A 23,374-nucleotide genomic window follows, 5' to 3' on the forward strand; every position below is an offset into this window, starting at 1 on the left:
TTTTAATTCTGGCTTTAATATTAGGTGAGTTTACCATAGTGTTGCTGACCTAGAAATAATTAGACAAGCCAACACAAAGTAGAAAATGAGCAATAAACATCAACTAATAATTGGTTCTCACTTTTAGTTTTTTAAAAAATAAATATATGTGCTTATATTTGCTTATAGCTCACTGTATATGGCCATTTTTATTTTTTAGATTGCTCTCCCCAGTCTTTATCAGACCCTCTGCTTTGAAGATGCAGCTCTGTGGCGTACTTATTATCATAATTCAATGTGTGAGCAAGAGTTTCCATCTATTCTTGCAAAGAAAGTTTCCTTATTTCAGCAGGTAAAATGTAGTGTTATCCAAATGCAAAAAAAGTGTTTAATGTTTCTCTTATTATTCAGAAGCCATTTAAAGGAAAGCTTTGCTTTTAGAGTGTTACTTTACCTTTAATGGCATATTTAGGGAAGGGCTTGATGCTTTTGCCACTTTAATGACAATTAAATCATGCCAAAGTTTCTGAGTCGGTTTCTCTCTCACTGTGGCTTTTTTTATTTCCTTTGCCTGAGACCCCAGGGGGATTTTGTAATAGGAAAAATTTATTTCAGAAAGAAACTAAGATACAAAATGTACAAATTTTACAATCATTTCCTGGAGTTATTTTTAAGGAAAAGACCTAATAGTGAGTAACAGGGGATTTTTCCCATTCTATTTTAAAATAGAATGATGAAACCTACTGGCAGGTTCCACTCAAATTGTTTTGCTAGTCGAAAAGATGAGCCTGGGAGAGCTCTTCAGAAGTTGATGTTCCAGGAAATGACCTTTCCATTTATCTCTTCTCTTGATCTGACCCCTTTGTGTCTCCATATGTAGTGAATTCTATTTCCCCAAGAGTGCTTAAACAAAAAGGAAAATGATTAAGAAAAAATTGATTTGAAAACTTAAACATCTAGGAATATCATAGATATACATGAATCAGTAGTCCCAGCTACTTGGGAGGCTGCGGTGGAAAGATCACATGAGCTCAGGATTCGAGGCAGGAGTGAGATGTGATTGTACCACTGCACTCCAGCCGGGGTGACAGGGCGAGACACTATTTCTTTCCTTTTTTTTTTTCAAAGGTAAACACAGTGATTTGAAAATTTTAGGGAGGATTTCTGGGTCTCTGTTTGCTGTCAACAGAAATGCCTCATCTACATACCGTGATTTTCACCTACCATTTAGCTTTTTATCAGATTCAGAAGACGTTTCTAACCCTATGTTTACTTTTGATGATAGGCTTGAGGAAGTAAACGGATTTCAGTAACATTTTTGATAATATACTTGCTATATACCTATAGTGACAGTTTAAAGCACAGTAAATACTATGGAACAATGATAAGTGTTCCCATATTTAGTAAACATTTGTTTAATTAGTTAACATTAATTGTTATTTAGTTAAAGTAGTTGCACAACTTTATTCTTTAAAAATATTCTGCATTTTATTTTAAGATTCTTGTAGTACAGGCGCTAAGACCGGACAGATTGCAAAGTGCCATGGCTCTTTTTGCATGTAAAACTCTGGGTAAGTGTGATGCTTTTCAAGAACTAGACCACTGACCTGAATTATTTGTTTTTACCTTTTATTTTATGTTAGCCTTAGATTAGAAATGTTATGATGTCTCTTTTATTCATTCTGTTTATTTATCTTCCAATCTCTACCTGTTTTAGAAAAATAATTCTCGTCTGGGCACGGTGGTTCATCCTGTAACTGCCCAACAGGTTCACCTTGCCTGCTGCCTAGACAGAGCTGATTTGGCAAGACAGAATTGCCATGGAGAAAGAGTAATTCACACAGAGCCGGCTGTGCGGGAGACCAGAGTTTTATTACTACTCAAATCAGTCTCCCTGAGCATTGGGGGTTGGAGTTTTTAAAGATGATTTGGTGGGTAGGGGCTTGGGAAGTGGGGAGTGCTGACTGGTCAGGTTGGAGATGGAATCATAGGGGGTTTCAAGTGAGGTTTTCTTGCTGTCTTCTGTTTCTAGGTGGGATCACAGAAATGGTTAGGTTTTACAATCGTGATGTTATCCCCAGGAGCCATTTGGAGATGTTCAGACTTTACCCCTAAACCATAATTTCTGATTTTGTAGCTAATTTGTTAGTCTGCAAAGGCAGACTGGCCCCCAGGCAAGAAAGGGGTCTTTTTGAAAAAGGGCTATTATGAATTTTGTTTCAGAGTCAAACTGAAACCACCTTTGCAAAAAATAAAACTGAGGAAATTATGACAGTGTAAGAGCTCAGACCAAACTGACTCCATCTTGCTTCTAACCTTTAAGCTATCCTTGTTCATTCTTGGGCATAGGCAGAACTAACCTTGGGAAGGAATTTAGTTTATGGTTTGACTCTGAAACCAGATTGATAATAGCCCTTTCACAAAAAGACCCGCTTCTTGCCTGGGGATAAGTCTGCCTTCAAAGGACTAATAGGTTCGCTATGAGATTAGAAATTACGGTTTAGGGACTGGGCGTGGTGGCTGACATCTGTAATCCCAGCACTTCGGGAAGCCAAGACGGGTGGATCACTTGAGGTCAGGAGTTTAAGACCAACCTGCCCTGCATGGTGAAACCCTGTCTTTACTTAAAAAAAAAAAAAGAAAAACTAGCTGAGCATGGTGGCAGGTGCCTGTAATCCCAGCTACTCGGGAGACTGAGGCAGGAGAATCACCGGAACCCAGGAAGTGGAGTTTGCAGTGACGAGATATCTCACCACTGCACTCCAGCCTGGGTGACAGAGCAAGACTCAATCCCCCCCACCCCCCAAAAAAAAGAAATTATGGTTTAGGGGTCATGCAGCCTCTGGCTGCAAGAGTCTGAACATCTTCAAATGGCTCCTGGGTATAACATCACTATTGTAAAAACTAAGATCAGTGCTTGAGATATTTTGCAGACCCACCTAGTCTGGTAATCTGGCTCAACCAGTTCTGTGATCCCACCCAGGAATAGAAGACAGCAAGAAAACCTCACTTCAAGCCCACTGTGAGTCCATCTCCAACCTGACCAAGCAGCACTCCCCACTTCCTAAGCCCCTACTCACCAAATCAGCTTTACAAACTCTGATCCCGAATGCTTAGGGAGACTGTTTTGAGTAATAATAAAACTCCGGTCTCCTGCACAGCCAGCTCTGTCTTGGTAAATCAACTATGTCTAGGCAATGGGCAAGGTGAACCCATTGGGCACTACAAAACCATCAACTAAATTCCTTCCCAAGATTAGTTCAGCCTACATGCAGGAATAAACAAGGTCAGCTTAAAGGTTAGAAGCAAGATGGAGTCGGTTAGGTCTGATCTCTTTCACTGTCATAATTTCCTGAATTATAATATTTGCACAGGTGGTTTTAATACCTGTAATCCCAGCACATTTGGAGGCTGATGGGGGAGGACTGCTTGAGCCCAGTAGTTTGAGACCAGCCTGGGCAGCATAGTGAGACCTTGTCTTTAGTAAATATTAAAAAATGAGCCAGGCACGGTGGCATGTGCCTGTAGTTCTAGCTACTCAGGAGGCTAAAGTGGGAGGATTTCTTGAACTCAAGAGTTCAAGGTTGCAGTGAGCTGTGATTCTGTCACCGCAGCCCAATGTGGACAGCCAAGCAAGACCTTGTCTCAAAAAAAGAAAAATAATTCTCTCTGTTGGATATAACCCATATATAATGTTGAATTAAATCTGACATCCTGTATTTAGTAAAGGTATTTGGACTAGAGTGTTCCTCAATCCAATATGATTGGTGTCCTTACAAGAAGATATCTGTGTAAAGACAGACACATAAGGAGAACATAATGTGATTATGAAGGCACAGATTCAAGTTGTGCAACTACGAGCCAAGGAACACAGAAGATTTCTAGGCAACCACAAGAACCTAGGAAGAGATATGGATGTGTTCTTGCAGGGACACCAGTCATATTGAATTGAGGCACACTCTCGTCCAGTATGACCTCAGGTGAAGTTAACTAATTCTACTTGCAATTGGCCCTATTTTCAAAAAGGTGAACATTTTGAGAGACAGGGGTTAGACTTCAACATATCTTTTTTGGGGGGTGGGGAGGGACACAATTTAACCCATAACACCTACCAATGAAGCTTTTCGCATAATGCCTGTCTTCTGCCTCACCCATACACACACAAATATTTTGAGTCACTTTTCAGACTGGTCACCTGGTTGGTTAATGATGAGTATATGGAAATAGTCTGGATATACCCTGTGCTTTTGTTTACTTATGCAGGGTGAGGAAATGGTCACTGTTTATTCGACTCTGATAGAATGTTTATGTAGCAGATAATTTTTACTCATGTCTGGCAGAATAATTATCCACCTTTCTTTTGGTTGCAAGTGACAGATACCATATTAAACTTGCTTAAATGAATAAAGGAAATTTATTAGTTCAAGTATTCAATACTCAGGAAAGAAGAGATAGGGCTGGTCTTCGGGTTAACTGGACTTATACAACATCATGACTCAGACAATATCAGGAAACTCTGTCTTTGTCTCAGCCTTGAGTTTGTCTCTGTGTTTCTCTGCCCCCTACTCCCATCTCTCTGTTTCTCCCTTTTTCTTTGTGTCTTTCTCTCTTCCTCTCTTGTTCCTTTTAGACTCTCATTTTAATTTCTGCTTGTGTATTATCCTTAGTCTCAAGGGTTCATAGTATTCTGGTTGATAAGACTACTAACTTCCTGGGTTATATTTTAAAGCTTATGATGAAAGGAGAAAGATAACTTTTCCTTCCCAATTTCACCATCAAAAATCCTAGAGAAGGACTCTGATTTGCTCAACTTAGGTTACATATCCACCTCTGCAACTAATCACATCAGAAATATATGGAATTACATTTCTCCAAAAGCAGCCATGGATGGGGAAGTGGTTATTACCAGAAGTGAAGGAGGGGATGCTGGTACAAAACAATAGATATGCATGATAATCAGGCTACATATAACCTGTTTTAATTTTTGTATTTATTGATAGTTTGATACCTGACCTATTAATTTGTCAAGTGCAGCTGGGCATGGTGGCTCACGCCTATAATCCCAGGACTTCAGGAGACCAAGGTGGGCAGATCACCTGAGGTCAGGAGTTTGAGACAAGCCTGGACAACATGGTGAAACCCCACCTCTACTAAAAGTACAAAAATTATCCGGGTGTGGTGGCAGGTGCCTGTAATCCCAGCTACTCAGGAGGCTGAGGTGGGACAATTGCTTGAGCCCATGAGGCAAAGGATTGCAGTGAGCTAAGTGTCACTGCACTGCAGCCTGGGCTACAGAGCAAGCCTCTGTCTCATAAATAAATAAGTAAATAAATAAATAAATAAATTTTTAAAGTGCATTTTGGGAGTCTACCTCCTTTAAGAGTTGTAAGTATATAACTTGATTCTGTAGCTGTTGGTGGAAATGTTCTGTAAATGTCTGTTGGGTCTATTTGGTCTATAGTGCAGATTAAGTCTAATGTTTCTTTGTTGATTTTCTATCTGGATAATCTGTCTAATGCTTATAGTGGAGTGTTGAAGTCCCTGCTATTATTGTATTAGAGTCTATCTCTCTCATCAGCTCTAATAGTATTCACTTTATATCTGGATATTCCAGTGTTAGGTGTATAGATACTTACAATTCTTAAATTCTCCTGCTGAATGGACTTCTTTATAATGACTTTTTTGGTCTCTTTCTATAATTTTTGTCTTGAAATCTATTTTATCTGATATAAGTATAGCTACTCCTGCTCTTTTTTGGTTTCCATTTGCATGGAATATCTTTTTCCATCTCTCCATTTTCAGTCTATGAGTCTTTATATGTGAACTGAGTTTCTTGTAGGCAGCATACAGTTGGGTCTTATTTTTAATCTATTCAACTACTGTTTCTCTTTTACATGGAGAATTTAATCCATTTATATTCAGAGTTATAATTGATAGGAAAGGACTCTAGCTGTTTTAGGAAAGGACTAACTACAGCTATTTTGTTATTTGTTTTCTGGTTGTTTTGTGAATCTCTTCTTCTTTTTTTTTTTTCCTTTCTTCCTGTCTTCCTTTGTGTGTAAGGGATCTTCTCTGGTAGTATATTTTAACTTCTTTCTTTTGTGTGTGTGTGTGTGTGTGTGTGTATCCATTATAAGTTTTTTCCTTTGTGGTTACTATGAGGCTTGAAGAAAACATAACCAGTGGATTTTAAACTGATGACAACTTAACTCTGATTACAAAGAAAAGAAAAGTAAAACAAACCAAGCAAAAAGAAAAAATTTATACTTAAACTCAATTCCCCTTCCCCCATTTTGAGGATATTTTTGGTCTCAATCTATATCTTTCTATATTGTCTATCTCTTAACAATTTATTATGGTTATTATTTTTGACAGGTATCTTTTAGACTTCATAATAAAGACATGAGTGGTGATATAGTTTGAATATACGTCCCCAGCAAATCTCACGTTGAATTGTAATCCCCAGTGTTGGAGGTGGGGCCTGGTGGGAGGTATTTGAGTCATGGGGGCAGATCCCTTGTGGCTTGGTGTTTTCCTCACAATAGTGAGTGAGTTCTCTCAAGACGTGGTTGTTTAAGCATGTGGCACTACCCTCCCCACTCTCTCTTGCTCCTGCTTTTGCCATGTGACTTGCAAGCTGCTGTTCTTACCATGTGAGACACTTGCTCCTCCTTTGCTTTCTGCCATCAGTAACAGCTCTCTTGAGGCCCCCACAGAAGCCTAGCAGATGCTGGTACCATGCTGGCAGAATTGTGAGTGAATCAAATCTCTTGTCTTTATAAATTAGCCCATCTCAGGTATTTCTTTATAGCAACACAAGAATGCCCAACACAAGTGATTTACACACCACAGTTACAGTGTTAGCATTTTCTGTATTTGTCTGTAGACTTACTTTTACCAGTGACTTTTATACCTTCCGATGATTTCTTATTGTTTAAGAATCCTTTTCTTTTAAATTGGAGAATTCCCTTTAGCATTTCTTGTAAGATAATTCTGGTGTTGGTGACATTTTTTAGCTTTTGTTTGCCTGGGAAAGTTTTTATTTCTTTTTTATGTTTGAAGGATGATGTTGCTGGATATAATATTCTAAGTTAGAAGCTTTTTTATTTTTTTTGCCTTTAGCACTCTGAATATGCCATCCCCCTCCCTCCTGGCGTGTGAGGGTTCCACTGAGAAATGTGGTGCCAGACATATGGAGCATCTTTATATGTTATTTGCATCTTTTGTCTTGCTGCTTTTACAATCTTTTCTTTGTCCTTGGCCTCTAAGAGTGATTATTATATGCCTTGAAGTAGTCTTATTTAGATAGAATCTGTCGGTGATTTTGACTGTCTTGTACCTGGATATTCTTACCTTTTTCTATGCTAGGCAAGTTCTCTGTTACTATTTCTTTGAATAAACTTTATATCCTGAGTTCTTTCTTTACATCTTCTTCAAGGCCAATAACTTATAGATTTGTCCTTTTCAAGTTATTTTTTAGATCTTGTAGACATACTTCATCCTTTTTATTCTTCTTTTTTCTCCTCTATATTTTCATGTTTTCAAACTCACTAATTTATTCTTCTGCTTGATAAATTCTGCTATTGAGACACTGATGCATTTTTCAGTTTGTCAATTGTATTTTTCAGCTCTAGGAATTGATTGTTTTTATAAAATTATTTGAATCTGTTTGTTAAATTTCTCTGATATAGGCCAGGCGCAGTGGCTCACACCTATAATCTCAGCACTTTGGGAGGCCGAGTTGGGCGGATCACTTGAGATCAGTAATTCAACACCAGCCTGGACAACATGGTGAAACCCCACGTAAAAATACAAAAATTAGCCAGGCATGGTGGCAGGCTCCTGTAATCCCAGCTACTCAGGAGGCTGAGGCAGGAGAATTGCTTGAATCTGGGAGAGGTGGAGGTTGCGCTGAGCCGAGATTACACCACTGCACTCCAGCCTGGGCCGGTGAGACTGTCTCAAAAAATTTTTTTTCTCTGATATAATTCTGATTCATTCTCTGTGTTATCTTGAAGTTCATTGTGTTTCCTTAAGACAGCTGTTTTGAATTTCTTGACGGAGAGGTTACATATCTCTGTTACTTCAAGACTGGTGACTGGTGCCTTATATAGTTCATTTGCTGAGGTCATGTTTTTCTTGGATGTTTCTGATGCTTGTGGACTTTCCTCATTGTCTGGACATTGAAGAGTTAGATATTTATTCCAGTCTTCAGAGTCTGGACTTGTTTTTACCTATTCTTCTTGAGAGGGCTTTCTAGGAATCCAAAGGAGACTGAGTGTTGTTACCTAAGCCTATTTTCACTAAAGCTGTTTTAGCACTATTGGGAACCCTAAGCCCAAGAACTCTATGACTCTTGCAGACTCCTAGAAACACAGCCTTGGTGGACTTGAGGAAGATAAGGGGGAGTTTTCTGGGTTCCTAGACAAAATCTTTTGCTCTCTTTTCTCTCTTTCCTCCAAGCAAAAGGATTCTCTCTCTATGCTGGGTTGCCTAGAGTTTGGGGAGAGTTGATATGGGCTCTGCCTTGACCACCACAGCTGGTACCATGCTGAGTCATTCCTGAAGCCTTGAGCCTTCCAGACCAGCACAGTACTGAGGCTTGCCTGAGGCCTGTGACCACTACTGCTTGGCTGTCACTGATGTTCATTCAAGGCCTTAGGCTACCTTAGTCAGCAGGTTGTAAGCCAGCAGATTCCCTTCTGGCCCAGAATGGATCTTGAAACATCAACTAAGGAGCAAAGGCCTGGAATCATAGGTTTCAGGAATCTTACTGGTGCTTTATTTTCCTGTGACTGGGCTTGTGTCCAATTTGCAAGACATAGTACTCTGTACTATTCTCTCACCTTCCCCTGAAGAGAAGGAACCTGTCTGTGTGCTGCATTGTCTGGAGTTGAGGGAGTGGTGATGCAAGTACTCTTGTGGGCTGCTGCAATTGGTGTTACACTGGGTCACACCCCAAGCCCACTGCTATGGACACCAGAATAGCACGAAGGCTTGCCCAAGGACTGCAGTCACTGTGTCCTGACTGCCACTCAGATTTATTTGGGCCCTCAGGCCATTTAATTAGCTAGTGGTAAAGATGACTGGGACTTGGTTTCTTCCTGCTGAAGCAGAAGACTTCCCTCTGGCCCAGGGCTGCTTTATACGCTCCTTCCATGGGCACTGATAGAATTCTGCCTGGTAATGAGGAGGAAATTAAAGAAAGAAAAAGAAAAAGAAATAAGTTTTTCTGTATTAGGCTGACTTATCCCAGAGGCAGCAACAAGCACAGCCCAGACCCAGGAAAAGCCTCGATAAACACTATCTGAGAAGCTAGGACACAAAGGAATGTGCTCTGGAGACTCTCCCAATTCTCCCTCAACATAGGAAGGAGAAAAACAATTTTCCTTTCTCTTATGGTATGAGTTTATAGATTCCTGTTCTCAGTAACTAGTAGCTTCAAGTATTCTGTTTTATCTAAGCAGTACAATGAAGCTCATGAACCATCTGAGCAGACCTGAGCTACAGCCACTTGGGCACCGTAGTGAAGGTTATGAGATAAGCCCATGCAAGACACTTGAGCAAAACCTAGGTAACAGCCATCTGAGCTGAATAGCAAGGGTCATGTGTAATTCTGGGTTATGCACCTGTCACAATTTGATTAACTGACTTCATTCTGCCTCTGTATCCTTGCTTTCACATCACTGTAATCCTACTTCAAGCTAGCCCACTCCCTTTTTGAAGTGTGTATAAAGGTCAAGAGCTGTTTTTGTTCTGGGCCCAGTCTCAGGATGTTAATCCACTGGGTCTGAGTGCACTCAATAAAATCCTCTTGCTTTACTCTGAGGTCTTTCTTGTCCCCCTGATTCGGGCAACAGTATTGTGTTCTGCTCAGTGACTGGACCACACTGAGTTCCAATGTAAAGTCACACTCACCTCACTTTCCTCCCCTATGCACACAGATTCTCTCTGTGCTGTGCTGCCTGTGGTTGGGGAAGGAGTGGTATAGGCAATCCAAGACTATTTTTCCTACTCTCTTCAATGCCTCTTTCCTTGTGATTCTTTCGAAATCAGCTGCTGTGATCACTCACTAGATTTTTGGTTCATATGAAGGTGTTTTCTTACGTGGATAGTTATTCAATTTGATGTTCCTGCAGGGGACAATTGCTCAAAGATTCTATTTGTCCATCTTGCTCTGCCTTCTTCTTAACTGTTGATCCTAAAGACTGCAGTAGTTGGAAAAAAAGATACTGGTGTCCATGTTTGGAAATGTTTTTGAATATACTTTATCTTGTTACTGGAACAATTAACATGTTCCCAAATTTGGATACACATGGTGAGTAATCACTGTGTAATACACATCTAAGAATATGGAAAACAGTTGTCCCCTTAGCATTAAGATTAGTTGAAGTAGCCTTTTACTAGCATTTTTGAGAAAATAGAAGCAGTAAGACAAAAATTCTTCATTTCCCATCAACACATCTACCATTTGCATTAGTACTCATACTCATTCTGCTTTCCTTTCTCTTACTGTGAAAGAATATTTTTGCTGTAATCAAAGGTCAACTCATTTACTGCTTTCTTCTTCATTTCTGCCATTATTATCTTCTCCCACATCATGAATTTCACCTTCTTTGCTGGATCATTTTTTTCAGCATACAAATATATTTTAGCATCATCTGTCTTAAAAATACCTCCTTTGGTCTCAGACCCTTTTCTAGCCACTATCCTATTTTTCACTTCTTTCTAAACTCAAAGTTGTCCATTTCTTTCTTTATAGAACACATTCTTCTCTTGATTGTTATGTTTCTTTTTTCATTCCCCAACCCTCTTAGGCTGTTCCTTTTTACTTTCCTTTACTGGCTTCTTGTGTGCATGTCTTCTAAGTGTTAGAGTACTTTTCTTTTTTACTATAGTTTTGCCCTGGGTTTTATTCTTTCATTATTTCATATTCTCCCTGTAGGTGACCTTACCTAATCCCTGGATTTAAATATCATTCTTAAATTATTGACTCTTATATCTCTTATTTCCAGCCCTGAAATTCTAGGCTTGTGTATTTAATGCTTATGTGATGTTTTTATATTAAAAACATCAAAAATAAATATCTCAAATTTAATGTGATCAGTACAGAACTTTCGATTTTTTTATACTATCATCTACTCAGTTGTTTAATCCAAAACCCCAAAAGTACAGTCATGTGTTGTTAAACAGTTGTTTAACAGTTTAACAGTGTTGTTTAACAAAAGTACAGTCATGTGTTGTTTAACAGTGGAGATGTATTCTGAGAAATGTGTCATTAGGCAGTTTCATTGTGTGAATATCATAGAATGTACATAAACCTTGATTGTATACCCTCATACACACCTAGGCTATATAGTATAACCTATTGCTCTTAGGCTACAAACCTGTGCAGCATGTTAATATACTGAATGCTATAGGCAATTGTAACACAGTGGTAGGTATTTGTATCTCTAAACATAGAAATGATACAGCAAAAATACAGCATTACAATCTTATGGAATGACCATGGTATACATGGTCCATCGTTTATTGAAAAGTCATTGTGCAGCTCATGTAATTCTTTCCTCTCTTTTCTTTCTATACCCAACCTATCATCAAATTCTTTTGGTTTCAACCCTAAAACTTATTCTGAATTCATTTTATTTGCTTTATTAGTACCAACCTAATACAAGCTATTATCAGCTCTCAATTACTGCCATACCTTTTGTTTGTTGTCTCTATCTTCAGAATATATCCAGAATCCAGTCACTTCTCAGACCTTTAGGACTTTCTACCACTTTTTTAAAGCCACTTTTATATAAGCAAGATTATTACCATTCAGGCCTCTATCCTTCCCCACTTTAGTCTATCCTCAACATAGCAGCTTTTTGAAATATAAATTAGATCATATCACTCCTCTGCGCCAACTCTTCTGATGGAATGTGACATCTTATCTTCTTCAGAATCCTTATGATGTTCTACGAGGTCTTACCCTCAGATCTTATCTCCTAACCACTCTTGACCCTTGCTCAGTTCTGTACCCACTTAATTGTCTTTTTGCTTTTTTGCTGCTCTAAGTATGTTTCTGAAATATCAGAACCTTTGCACTTGCTGTTACTATTGCTCAAATGCATGTTAAAATAAAACAGGACACTTTTCAGAGAGGTTGTTAAGAGTTTTTTTCCTACTACCCATTTAGTCTTTAATAATGTGGTCTTTGTGCCACATTGCACATGACCGTTCCTACTGATTTTATAGTTTGACTATCAACTCTTTGAAATACTTATGGTACTATTTCATCTCCAGGTCAAGTGACATTTAAGGTTTAATGACATTAATTAAAAACCTCATGTTATTTATATATTCAGATGCTTTGAAAGTTTAATACACTGCTAAAATCATACTCTTTCTAAGCAAAAATTATGTTCACTATTTTATGGCTGTATGACTTTGTATTTGGTCAAGTAGCTTTCTTAAATTGTTTTCATGTAAAATTGGAGTTTCTATTTCATGAGTAAGTTTTAAAAATTCAAATCACTGTAGAACAGGCACTTACCTCTTTTTAATAAAATTTTAGAGCTTTGATTTTAAATGTAATTTCTCAAGCATCATTCATATGGAAAGATCCTTATTAAGTTTTAGCAACTGTTTTAATAATCTATAAACCTTAAAATAGTAAATTAAAAAGATGTATTTATGGAAGTAGTTTTGATTTGAAGATTTAAATTCGTATAGCAATCCTCAAAGCTTTTAGGGATGCCTGTTTAATAAGATTCTACAAAGCAAGACTTATGTGCTGGCAAAATCTACTGCATTGCTTTTTAAAAATGGTACTGACCAGATGCAAGTATTCTTACTTCTGTAATTCTGATGTAATTTTGACTTAAAAAAAAAAACTATTATGAGGAGTATATTATGCTATGTGTATTGAGGTATTGGGAGTGTAAAGAGACATGTCCCCATACAGTGCTGCAATAACTACAGGAACCAGAAATTTTTAAATGTTCTTCATCCAAAAGTTTTTTTTGAACTATGCATCCTTCCTAGTTTTACAGTTCTGTACCTGTCTTATGGCATCATCCCATCCCATGTACCTTGCTTTCATAGCTCAATCTGTCTTATCAAGTCTATGTCTAAAAGAAAGAAAGACTTAAGGATATTTGCATTCATTTTCTATTGCTGCTAGAAATTTATCAGGTTTAAACAATGCCCAGTTATCATCTTCTGCAGGTCAGAAACTTGATGGGCTCACCAGATTTCTTTGTTCCAAGTTTTGGAAGCCCTGGGGAAAATCCACTTCCAAACTCATTAAGGTTCACAGCCCTATTCAGTTTTAGGACTGAGGTCCCCATTTTCTTTCTGTTTTTTGGTGTCATTCTCAGCTTTTAGATGCCAGATGGTATCTAGCCCCCTTCCTCCATCTTTAAAGCCAGCATTTGCAGATTGATTCCTTTGCATGCTTCATATCTCTCCCGTTTCTCTTTTCTGCTACACTTCTTTGACTCTAACTAGAGAAACTGCTCCACTTTTAAGGGGTCAATTGATTAGCTTGGCCCACGTGAATAACACGGGATAATCTTCTTACTTTTAGGTTCATGACCTTAGTTACATTTGCAAAGTCCCTTCACAGCAGTACTTAGTTTAGTTTTTGATTGAATAACCAGGGCTTAGGATTCTTGAAAGAGATATCTTTAGAATTCTGCCTACCACAACATATTTGACTTTTTTAAATTATTATTATTATACTTTAAGTTCTAGGGTACATGTGCATAACGTGCAGGTTTGTTACATATGTATACTTGTGCCATGTTGATGTGCTGCACCCATCAACTCGTCAGCACCCATCAATTCGTCATTTAAATCAGGTATAACTCCCAGTGCAATCCCTCCCTCCTTCCCCCTCCCCATGATAGGCCCTGGTGTGTGGTGTTCCCCTTCCCGAGTCCAGGTGATCTCATTGTTCAGTTCCCACCTATGAGTGAGAACATGCGGTGTTTGGTTTTCTCTTCTTGTGATAGTTTGCTAAGAATGATGGTTTCCAGCTGCATCCATGTCCCTACAAAGGATGCAAACTCATCCTTTTTTATGGCTACGTAGTATTCCATGGTGTATATGTGCCACATTTTCTTAATCCAGTCTGTCACTGATGGACATTTGGGTTGATTCCAAATCTTTGCTATTGTGAATAGTGCCGCAATAAACATACGTGTGCATGTGTCTTTATAGCAGCATGATTTATAATCCTTTGGGTGACTTTTTTACTTGTCTCTAGGGTTGAGTAATATTTCATTTCTAAAGCGTAGTTTCCCGTTTAGTTGGTTCACATATATTGGGTTAGGTAGTGGCTGTTGATTTTCCTCTTTTTACTGATGTTTGTGATACATTTTTACAATTTTTTTTCTCATAAAAGAAAGGTAATTTTATACATCTGATACTTATTAGCTCTTTGTTACGGAGGATGAGAGGAATGAAAAAGAATGAATCTATTATACTTACTATGTATAATAGTTTTGATAATTTTCCACTTTCTTTACTCAGGTACCTGCAAAGTACGGGAGTCAATTTGTTCCTTTTTCAATTGCAAGTTATTTCTTTTTTATTATCTCAATGTTTTATTTGCATAAAATGCAATAAAGGTTTAAGTTATTCCTTTGTCTTATTCTTATTTTTTTGAAAGAAATGCTGTATTTATTTTTAAACTTATGGTCAGAATATCGGGTTCCAGTGATTTCCAAATAGTTTTGGAATCACAGTGCAATTTTTCATGCCCAGTGCACATAATTCACAGTGCAATTATTATTTTTGGCTCTCTAACTTTATTAAATAGTTTTGAATGATTTGTATTGAGAAGTCTGATGGTATCATGAATCAGAATTATTTGGACTGATAAAACCAGTGTACTCAGTTCACTTAAAGTGCAACAGAAATTTTGCTGGAGTTTTTTGGGCAGGATGGCTAACATCTAATTCCAAGTAACATGAATGTCACCTGTGTTACATTAAATGGCAAGGTATTTTTCATGATTTTTTTTCTCCAACTCAAAATGTTTTATTACTTTGAAATATTGTGTAAAATGAATTAATGGACATATATTTATATCCTGTGGGATTTTAAAATTAAAAGTTATAATTGAATTTGCTAGTCTCTGGATATAAAGTAGTGAAAGATTCAGTATGATTCTTGCCCACATGAAGTTTACAGTGTACATTGGTTAAATAAACAAGTGGTATGGTAATCTGCATTTTAGCTTTTTTAGACAGTTTTTGTATTGGCATATATTTTCCAAATAAAGCACATTTAAGTCAGCAAGTAGTTATTTTAAATGAAAATATTTTATATATATTTTGACATTTTTATTGTATAATATATAGTAATTAGAGGAGTATCAGAAAATGCATAGACATGAAAAGAAAATAAGAAACACCTGGTATTCCATCATTAGCACTAATCATTGTTAACGTTTCTATGTATGCCTTTGCTTTCTTTTTATGCACATAGAAGTGTATATATTACAATTTGACATTATTGCCAAATCTCTTGAATAATCTGATTTTTCTGTATATTTTACCTCAACATGTTTGTAACTTCAGTTTCAATGTATGGCTATCAGAAATTACTCAGACTACTGTTAGAAACTCAATTTCTTTCTACCAGTTTTTAGCTAATATCAACAGCTACAATGAAAAGCCCTTGTACATGCTTCTGCGTCCATATCCTGAATTGTTTCTTAAATTATTATAATTTTAATTACTGATCAAGGCCATGTACATTTTAAAGACTTTTGATACACTTTATTAAATCAGACAATATATTTAATTGGCCTAGATATTTATTGAATTTATGAATAAATAAGTGAATGCTTGAATGAATAGAAATATTTCTTACTACATTGCAAGTACGTAAGAATTCTTTATTGCTAAATTTAAATTGCTAACAATTGAATAGTTGTTAGCAATTTAAACTTAGTTAAAAAGAAAATTTACAAAATATGCCTCTAAAAACAATTCATCAATTTTAAGTGGCTCTTGGAGAGATTTCACCTGTTATTAGGAATATTTCTGACTTTGGAAATGCTTAGCATTATGGGTTGCTATTGTGAAGAATAGACAAGGGTGCTGCTTTATGCATGAAATGTACCTTTTCAGGTTGGTTACCTAGAAATGTCTCTTTTGACCCATCATGATAACATTGAATTTATATTTTAAAGTGTTTACTATTCTTAATTCTTTAAGGATGTCCATATCTGAGGTGCAGTCTTGTCTATTCACTTCTACTTTTGAGAATATATGGAAGCCCTTCTTGCGCATGTACTCACTCAGTTACATACTCCTAATTTTTTCTTAATTTTTAACTCCTGTGTAACACTCATTTTAGCTCAATTCAAACAAGTATATTTTAAATTATTAACTGACATGAGCCTTTTCAGTTTGGCTTTAATGAAATACATTAATAATGGAAACATTCAAGTTTTAGCAGAAGAGAGAGTATTAGTTTTCTTACCCATAAAATTAATATAATGATATTTGTTTCTCAGGATCATTGTATGGTTTAGATATCATTTAAATAAACTACCTGATATAATGCTTAGCATTCAGTAGGTGATGAATAAATGGCATTTGTTACAATTATTATAGTTATTTTGCTTCCAAAGGACCTGTGGATTGCTTTATCCTTGTTTTGCAATTGAGGAAACTGAGGCACAGTGCATTTTAATGATTTGCAAAGGGTCATTTGGCTAACAAATATAAACTGACAGCTATGTATTTCTGTCTTAAGCATTCTTTTCACTACCCATACAGCCTTTTTTCCCCACGGGCATGAGAAATAACTTTTTGGCATGAAATCATTTACCTATGTCATGAGAAATCTGATTCCCCATATGCATGACACAGAGTAGGCACTCAGCTATCATTAATGAATTGTACTGGACTAATGAGATATATAGATTGATGGCTGGGTTCACTCTTCTCTTGCATTGTGGTCTCAATTTACAATACACCTACAGGCCTGTATTGTGGTCTCAATTTACAATACAGATGTTAAATATGGTAATCAGGGTACCTACCTCATAGCATTGTAATAATAAGATGATACCATACATGGAAAACATTTAGAAAAATGCCTGGCATCTTAAGCATAAAACAGATGTTGACTCTTACTAGTATATGATTTTAGAGTGGAAAAACTTTAATATATGATGAGATTGTAACTCACCTGAGTATTCTCTATTATATATCACATAATTAGATTTAATAAACTTTTTAATAATGCATACTGCTTTTATTTTTAATTTTTAAAATATATCTTTTAGGACTGAAAGAGGTGTCGCCACTGCCTCTAAATCTCAAACGTTTATACAAAGAGACACTGGAAATTGAACCCATCTTGATAATTATTTCTCCGGGTGCTGATCCTTCTCAGGAACTTCAAGAACTTGCTAATACTGAAAGAAGCGGAGAGTGTTATCACCAGGTAAGTACATATTGTCCTGCTGTTTTTGTTTTTGCTATTGCTGTTCCCATACTTGATGATATTGGTCAAATGAACATTTTTGGTTGTGATAAGCCAAATAATGCCCGGAAAAATGTCTATGTCCTAATCCTCAGAACTGTGGATATGTTATTTTCCATGGCAAAAGGAACTTTGCTGATATAATTAAGGATCTTCAGATGGGAAGAGTAGCCTGAATTAGCCAGGTGGACCCAATATAAAATCACAAAGGTTTTTTATAAGAGGGAGACAGGTGAGTCAAGAGCGAAGCTAGGAGATATGATGATCCAAGTAGAGGTCAGAGAAGAGAGAATATGCTGTGCTACTGGCTTTGAAGATGGAGGAACAGGCCATAAGCAAAGAAATGTAGGTGGCTTCCAGAAACTGGAAAAAACAAGGGAAGAATTATCTTTTAGAGCCTTTAGAAAGAACGTAGCCTTATAGTAGTACCTTTATTTTCAAACCCAGAACCTTGATTTTAGGCCAGTGAGAAACTTCTGGCCTCCAGACATTTGATGATAATTTAAGGCACTAAATCTGTTGTAATTTCTTAAAGCAGCTATAGGAAATTCATACATTTGCTTTCATTTTGAGAATTACTTTTAAAATTTTACTTGGATGCTTTTATGATAAATCACAGTAATGTTTATTTACACTTTATTTACCTGAACTGAAAGAAATACATAAAATTTTGAGTAAAATGTATTCATTGTAATGCAATTTTTTTTCCCTGAGGTAGGAACTTTTGTTTGTTCAGGGTGTCTCCTTTTTTTCAGTTTGCATGTAAATTTGAAAATGAAATGTATTAATTCACCCTCAATGTTTAGCAAGTGAATACATCTTTTTCACTGGGAAAATAATTAATAATGATTTTTTAAACAACTGAATACTTCATAGCAACCAAAAATTGAAAAGTAAAAATTTTACAAAGAAAAATATAAATGAAATATAGCAAAATAGTAGCGCTGTTAGGCTCAGGTGTGCAGGTTTTGAACTAATAGAGAGTTCTGGTCAATCATAGTAGATTAGGTCTACATTAGGTCAATATTCAGTTATCAGTGAGGTGTCTTAGGAAGGGGAGCTCCACAGATTGTACCTGTTATTAGTAATTCTGGCAGGAAAGTTAAACTATTCATATAAGCTTTTAATTATTTAAAGAAGATTAATTTCTGGTATTAGTTTGATTCTTCTTCTGAATTTATTATTAAAGCCAGTTAGGAAGGTTTAGGGATTATTATTGAATCTCTTACCGTTATATTATAACATGTTAGCAGATCTGTTTTTTAAATTTTGTTTGTTTGTTTTTTTGCTTTTGCAGGTTGCCATGGGTCAAGGTCAAGCTGATTTAGCAATTCAAATGCTAAAAGAATGTGCCCGCAATGGAGACTGGCTCTGTTTGAAGAACTTACATCTTGTGGTATCTTGGCTACCAGTTCTGGAAAAGGTAGATTCAGATAAATGTGGTACAAATAATATCTATTGTACTCAACTTAGTACTCTCCAAGGGACATCAGTATTAAAATGTCATGCATTATTTATGATGAATTAAAAAGTAGTATTTGAGAAATTTTAGATTTAAATATTTCCTAAATATGTACAATTATGCAAAATAAGATATTAATAGGAAGTCTATGAAAATCTTTTTTTAAGGGCATATAAGAGAAGCCAAGACATTTTTAATGAAGATTGACAGGGAAGCTTAGAAGACATATTTATACCATTAGTTTCTTTTTATGCTCTTGTTCTCTTGGTCTGTATTGGGAGAAGAGACATAATAGGGTGTCAGAGGGAACTGCCTAACTTCCTAGGGGCTAATGAAGCTAGAGAGTAAACTGAAGCAAATGTTTCATTTACCTCAAATGGACTCAGGAGAAAAATAGTCTTAAGACCAGACAAGTCACTGGATAGGCTTTACATGCAAACCTAGATTTTATTCTGGTGCTTAAGAAAGATGAGTAGGGTCTTGGGTAGTTAGAGATGATTCTGAAGAGATATTCCTTGAAAGCCAAATGGGATTTTGCTAAGTATAGGCAAAGAAAGGATATCATGATTTTAATTCCATCAGCACAAGCAGAGATAATGCTGGGGATGTCCATCCCTAGTACAAGGAATGAAGAGATGTCCTTGATAGTGCTAGAGAGGCAGGCCAGGCAGGAAGTGTGGGGAAATTGAGTTAGACGACTAGGAAAGAGCTAAGTTATGGAATACCCTGAGAACCATGCAGAAGATTTTGGAATTTTTGTCCTGGGACTTAGAGAGCCAAAGGAGGTCCTTAACAGAGAAGTTTATTTATTCTGGCAGTAGTATATAGAATAGAAGCAAACAGAAGAGAGTAAATTGAGGGAGGTCCTGCCCTAGTTGTGAGGTATTAAAAATTTCTGCAGTCCTAATTAATTGGCAACTACACACTTCCACAAATAGAGTCAATAAATTTTTGACGAATAAGTTAATGAGTAAGTGAATGAACTGATGGACCATGGTGATTCATGATTCATTACTTGTAATCAAGAGAAGATACAGATTTTAGACTATGAATATTCATGTAATTCTATTATGGCTTTCTGTAAAAATTACTAGTGTGTAAAAATATAATTTCTTTTTTTTTTTTTTTTTTGAGACAGAGTCTCACTCTGTCCAGCCCAGTCGCCCAGGCTGGAGTACAGTGGTGTGATCTCGGTTCACTGCAAGCTCCACCTCCTGGGTTCACGCCGTTCTCCTGCCTCAGCCTCCTGAGTAGCTGGGACTACAGGTGCCCACCACCGCGCCTGGCCAATTTTTTTGTATTTTTTGTAGAGATGGAGTTCACCGTGTTAGCCAGGATGGTCTTGATCTCCTGACCTTGTGATCTGCCCACTTCGGCCTCCCAAAGTGCTGGGATTACAGGCATGAGCCACCGTGCCCAGCCAAAAATATAAAATTTATGTCTGATAAATCATATATGTTTTGTTTTGTTTTGTTTTTGAGACAGAATCTTGCTCTATTGCCCGGACTGGAGTTCAGTGGCACAGTTTTGGCTCACTGCAACCTCCACCTCCCGAATTCAAATGATTCTCGTGCCTCAGCCTCCGAAGTAGCTGCAATTACAGGCATGTACCACCATGCCTGGCTGATTTTTGTATTTTTAGTAGAGACAGGGTTTTGCCCTGTTGGCCAGGCTGGTCTTGAACTTCTGGCCTCAAGTGATCGCCTGTCTCAGCCTCCCAAAGTGCTGGGATTGCAGGTGTGAGCCACTGCTCCTAACCTGATAAATCATATATGTTTTAAGATATATAAAGAAGACTGGTGAATACTTGTACTGCTTTCTGTGTCAAACAGTTGATTGATAGCTACTAATCTATGTAAAATATAGTTGTTATCTTGAAAGCACATCTTAATTAGAACTCTTAGAAACAGTACATAATATATAATTTTTAAAATAACTGATTATTATTTGCTTTTCTATTAGTTTGAATTGATTGGATATAAATTTATAAATTTATTGTAAATCCAACTATATCCAGCTATAAATCCAACTATATCACAATGTATTGTTTTACCTTTTAAATGTTTTTAGATGTGCTAACCCAAAGCAAAGGTTTATATAAAATTTCCTTTTTAAAGTTATGAGGTGTAAATACATTTTGTCCTTTATAATTTTAAGCAAGCACAATGTTTTTGTGGCCATTCTTTTGTAATTTTTTTCATCATCTTAACTCTACATTTCATGTGATATTAAATGAATGTTAGTGTTCGACATCAATTATATTAAAATAATTTTTAGACTTCATTCTTTTTTAGAGCTATCAAAATTTCTTCTGTCATTTATTTATTCATTTATTAAATTTACAGATACTTGCTGAGTACAAGAAAAAGCCAGAAATTGTGCCAGGTTCTGGTTACCTACAGAATTTGTACCTGCTCTCTGGGAACTTAATTTAGAAGAGACAGATCACATTAAGAACTATATTGTGGGATGAGGAATACTAAGGGAAAAATTTACAAAATGACATGGGTGATTAAACCTGCTTGGGATTGTGGTAGTGAAGAGTTGGAGAAGATATTCCTCTAAGACATGATATTTAAATTATATTTTGACAGATAAGTAATAATTGGTCAGATTACAAAGAGAATAATAGGCAGAGGAAATACAATGAGTATAGATAGTCATAAGAGTCTGGATAAATGACTAAAGCCCACAGTATGAGAAGCATGGGCAGATTAATTTTGTATGGTGAAGTTTTGAATTTATATTACAGGCCATAAGGTGCTACTAAAAATTGTAAATAAGGGAATTAATATCATTATATAACTCTGTAGAAGCAAGAATTAAAGCAGTGAGAATCTAAAGACTTAAGAAGGCTGGTAGTGCCGGGCGCGGTGGCTCACGCCTGTAATCCCAGCACTCTGGGAGGCCGAGGCGGGCAGATCGCAAGGTCAGGAGATGGAGACCATCTTGGCTCACACGGTGAAACCCCGACTCTACTAAAAAATACCAAAAAAGATTAGCCGGGCTTGGTGGCGGGCACCTGTAGTCCCAGCTACTCAGGAGGCTGAGGCAAGAGAATGGTGTGAACCCGGGAGGGGGAGCTTGCAGTGAGCCAGAAATCGTGCCACTGCACTCCAGCCTGGGCGACAGAGTGAGACTCCGTCTTGGGGGTAGAAAAAAAAAAAGAAGGCTGGTAGTTTAGGCATAGCAATTATAGCTAACACTTATTTTGAACTTACTATGTATCAGATACTGTTTTGGTACTTACACAATTCTATGTGATAGGTACTATTATTATCCTTGTTTAGAGATGGAATAAGTCAAAGAGCCCAAGGTCACCTAGCAGGTTAGTGACAAGGTTCAAATTTCAACCCAGTCAACATGACTTTAGATGCAGATTCCTATTCATTACACTGAGCTAGTAATGGAGAAAAGATAAAAATTTAAAGGAAATATAACCAGAGCATTAAGAAATATATCAGAATGTCACAGAAGTTTTAATTACAAATAGTTATTAATAGTATAATGATAAAAGAGAAATTTTTGTATGTATTTAAGTAAATTTTTATCATTGGTTTTGTAAACAAGGAATTGAATACTCTTCAACCTAAGGATACCTTTCGTCTTTGGCTTACTGCAGAAGTTCATCCCAACTTTACTCCTATTTTACTACAGTCAAGTTTGAAAATAACCTATGAGGTAAGAAGATTTAAAATTTGGATCTCTAGTCATATGAAAGCAGTAATCTATACATGACTTCTAAAACTTTGTAAACGACTATTATATAGAACACACAATTTCTTTTTACATTTAAATGAGGTATAATATACATAAATAGCATAAGATGATATAAAATACATTTAAATCTTTTCAAATTTTATTTCATACTTATGTTTTTGTTTTTATTGTGGTAAGAAACACATAACATGACATTTACTATCGTAACCCTTTTTAAATGTATAGTGCAATATGCACCTTGTTGTGCAGTAGATCTCTAGAACTTTTTTTATCTTGCAAAACTGAAACTCTATGACCACTGAAGAGCAACTCTTCATTTTGCCCTATCCTCTGGCAACCACCATTTTACTTTCTAAGAGTTTGACCACTTTTGCTACCTCATTTAGTAAAATCATGGATTATCTTTTTGTTATTTCACTTAACATAATGTCCTCCAGGTTCATCCATGTTTTAGCATATGACAGGATTTCCTTTCTTAAGACAGAATAATATTTCATTGTATGTATATACCGTATTTTCTTTATCCATTAATCCATCAGTGGACATTTAGGTCTTTTACTTCTTGGCTGTTGTGCGTAATACAGTGAACGCAGGTGAGCACATATTTCTTCACGATTCCACTTTCAATTATTTTGGATATGTAGCTAGAAGTGGGATTGCTGGATCATATGGTGATTCTATTTTTAAGTTTTTGATGGAACTTCATATTGTTTTTCATAG

General features: G+C 36.5%; 1 protein-coding gene across 1 annotated transcript in view; it reads left to right on the forward strand.

Annotated features, from left to right (window-relative positions):
- DYNC2H1 (dynein, cytoplasmic 2, heavy chain 1) overlaps positions 1-23,374 on the forward strand; it is a 377,952-nt gene that overhangs the window by 184,491 nt on the left and 170,087 nt on the right. Inside the window, exons 74-78 of the mRNA XM_011927022.1 lie at positions 200-331; positions 1,478-1,550; positions 17,273-17,433; positions 18,770-18,895; positions 22,505-22,615. Coding sequence (XP_011782412.1) covers positions 200-331; positions 1,478-1,550; positions 17,273-17,433; positions 18,770-18,895; positions 22,505-22,615 — 603 coding nt within the window. The remainder of the gene's footprint in view (positions 1-199; positions 332-1,477; positions 1,551-17,272; positions 17,434-18,769; positions 18,896-22,504; positions 22,616-23,374) is intronic.

Source organism: Colobus angolensis, unplaced genomic scaffold (genome assembly GCF_000951035.1).
Source record: "Colobus angolensis palliatus isolate OR3802 unplaced genomic scaffold, Cang.pa_1.0 Scaffold7, whole genome shotgun sequence".
In the NCBI taxonomy this organism is placed as follows: domain Eukaryota; kingdom Metazoa; phylum Chordata; class Mammalia; order Primates; family Cercopithecidae; genus Colobus; species Colobus angolensis.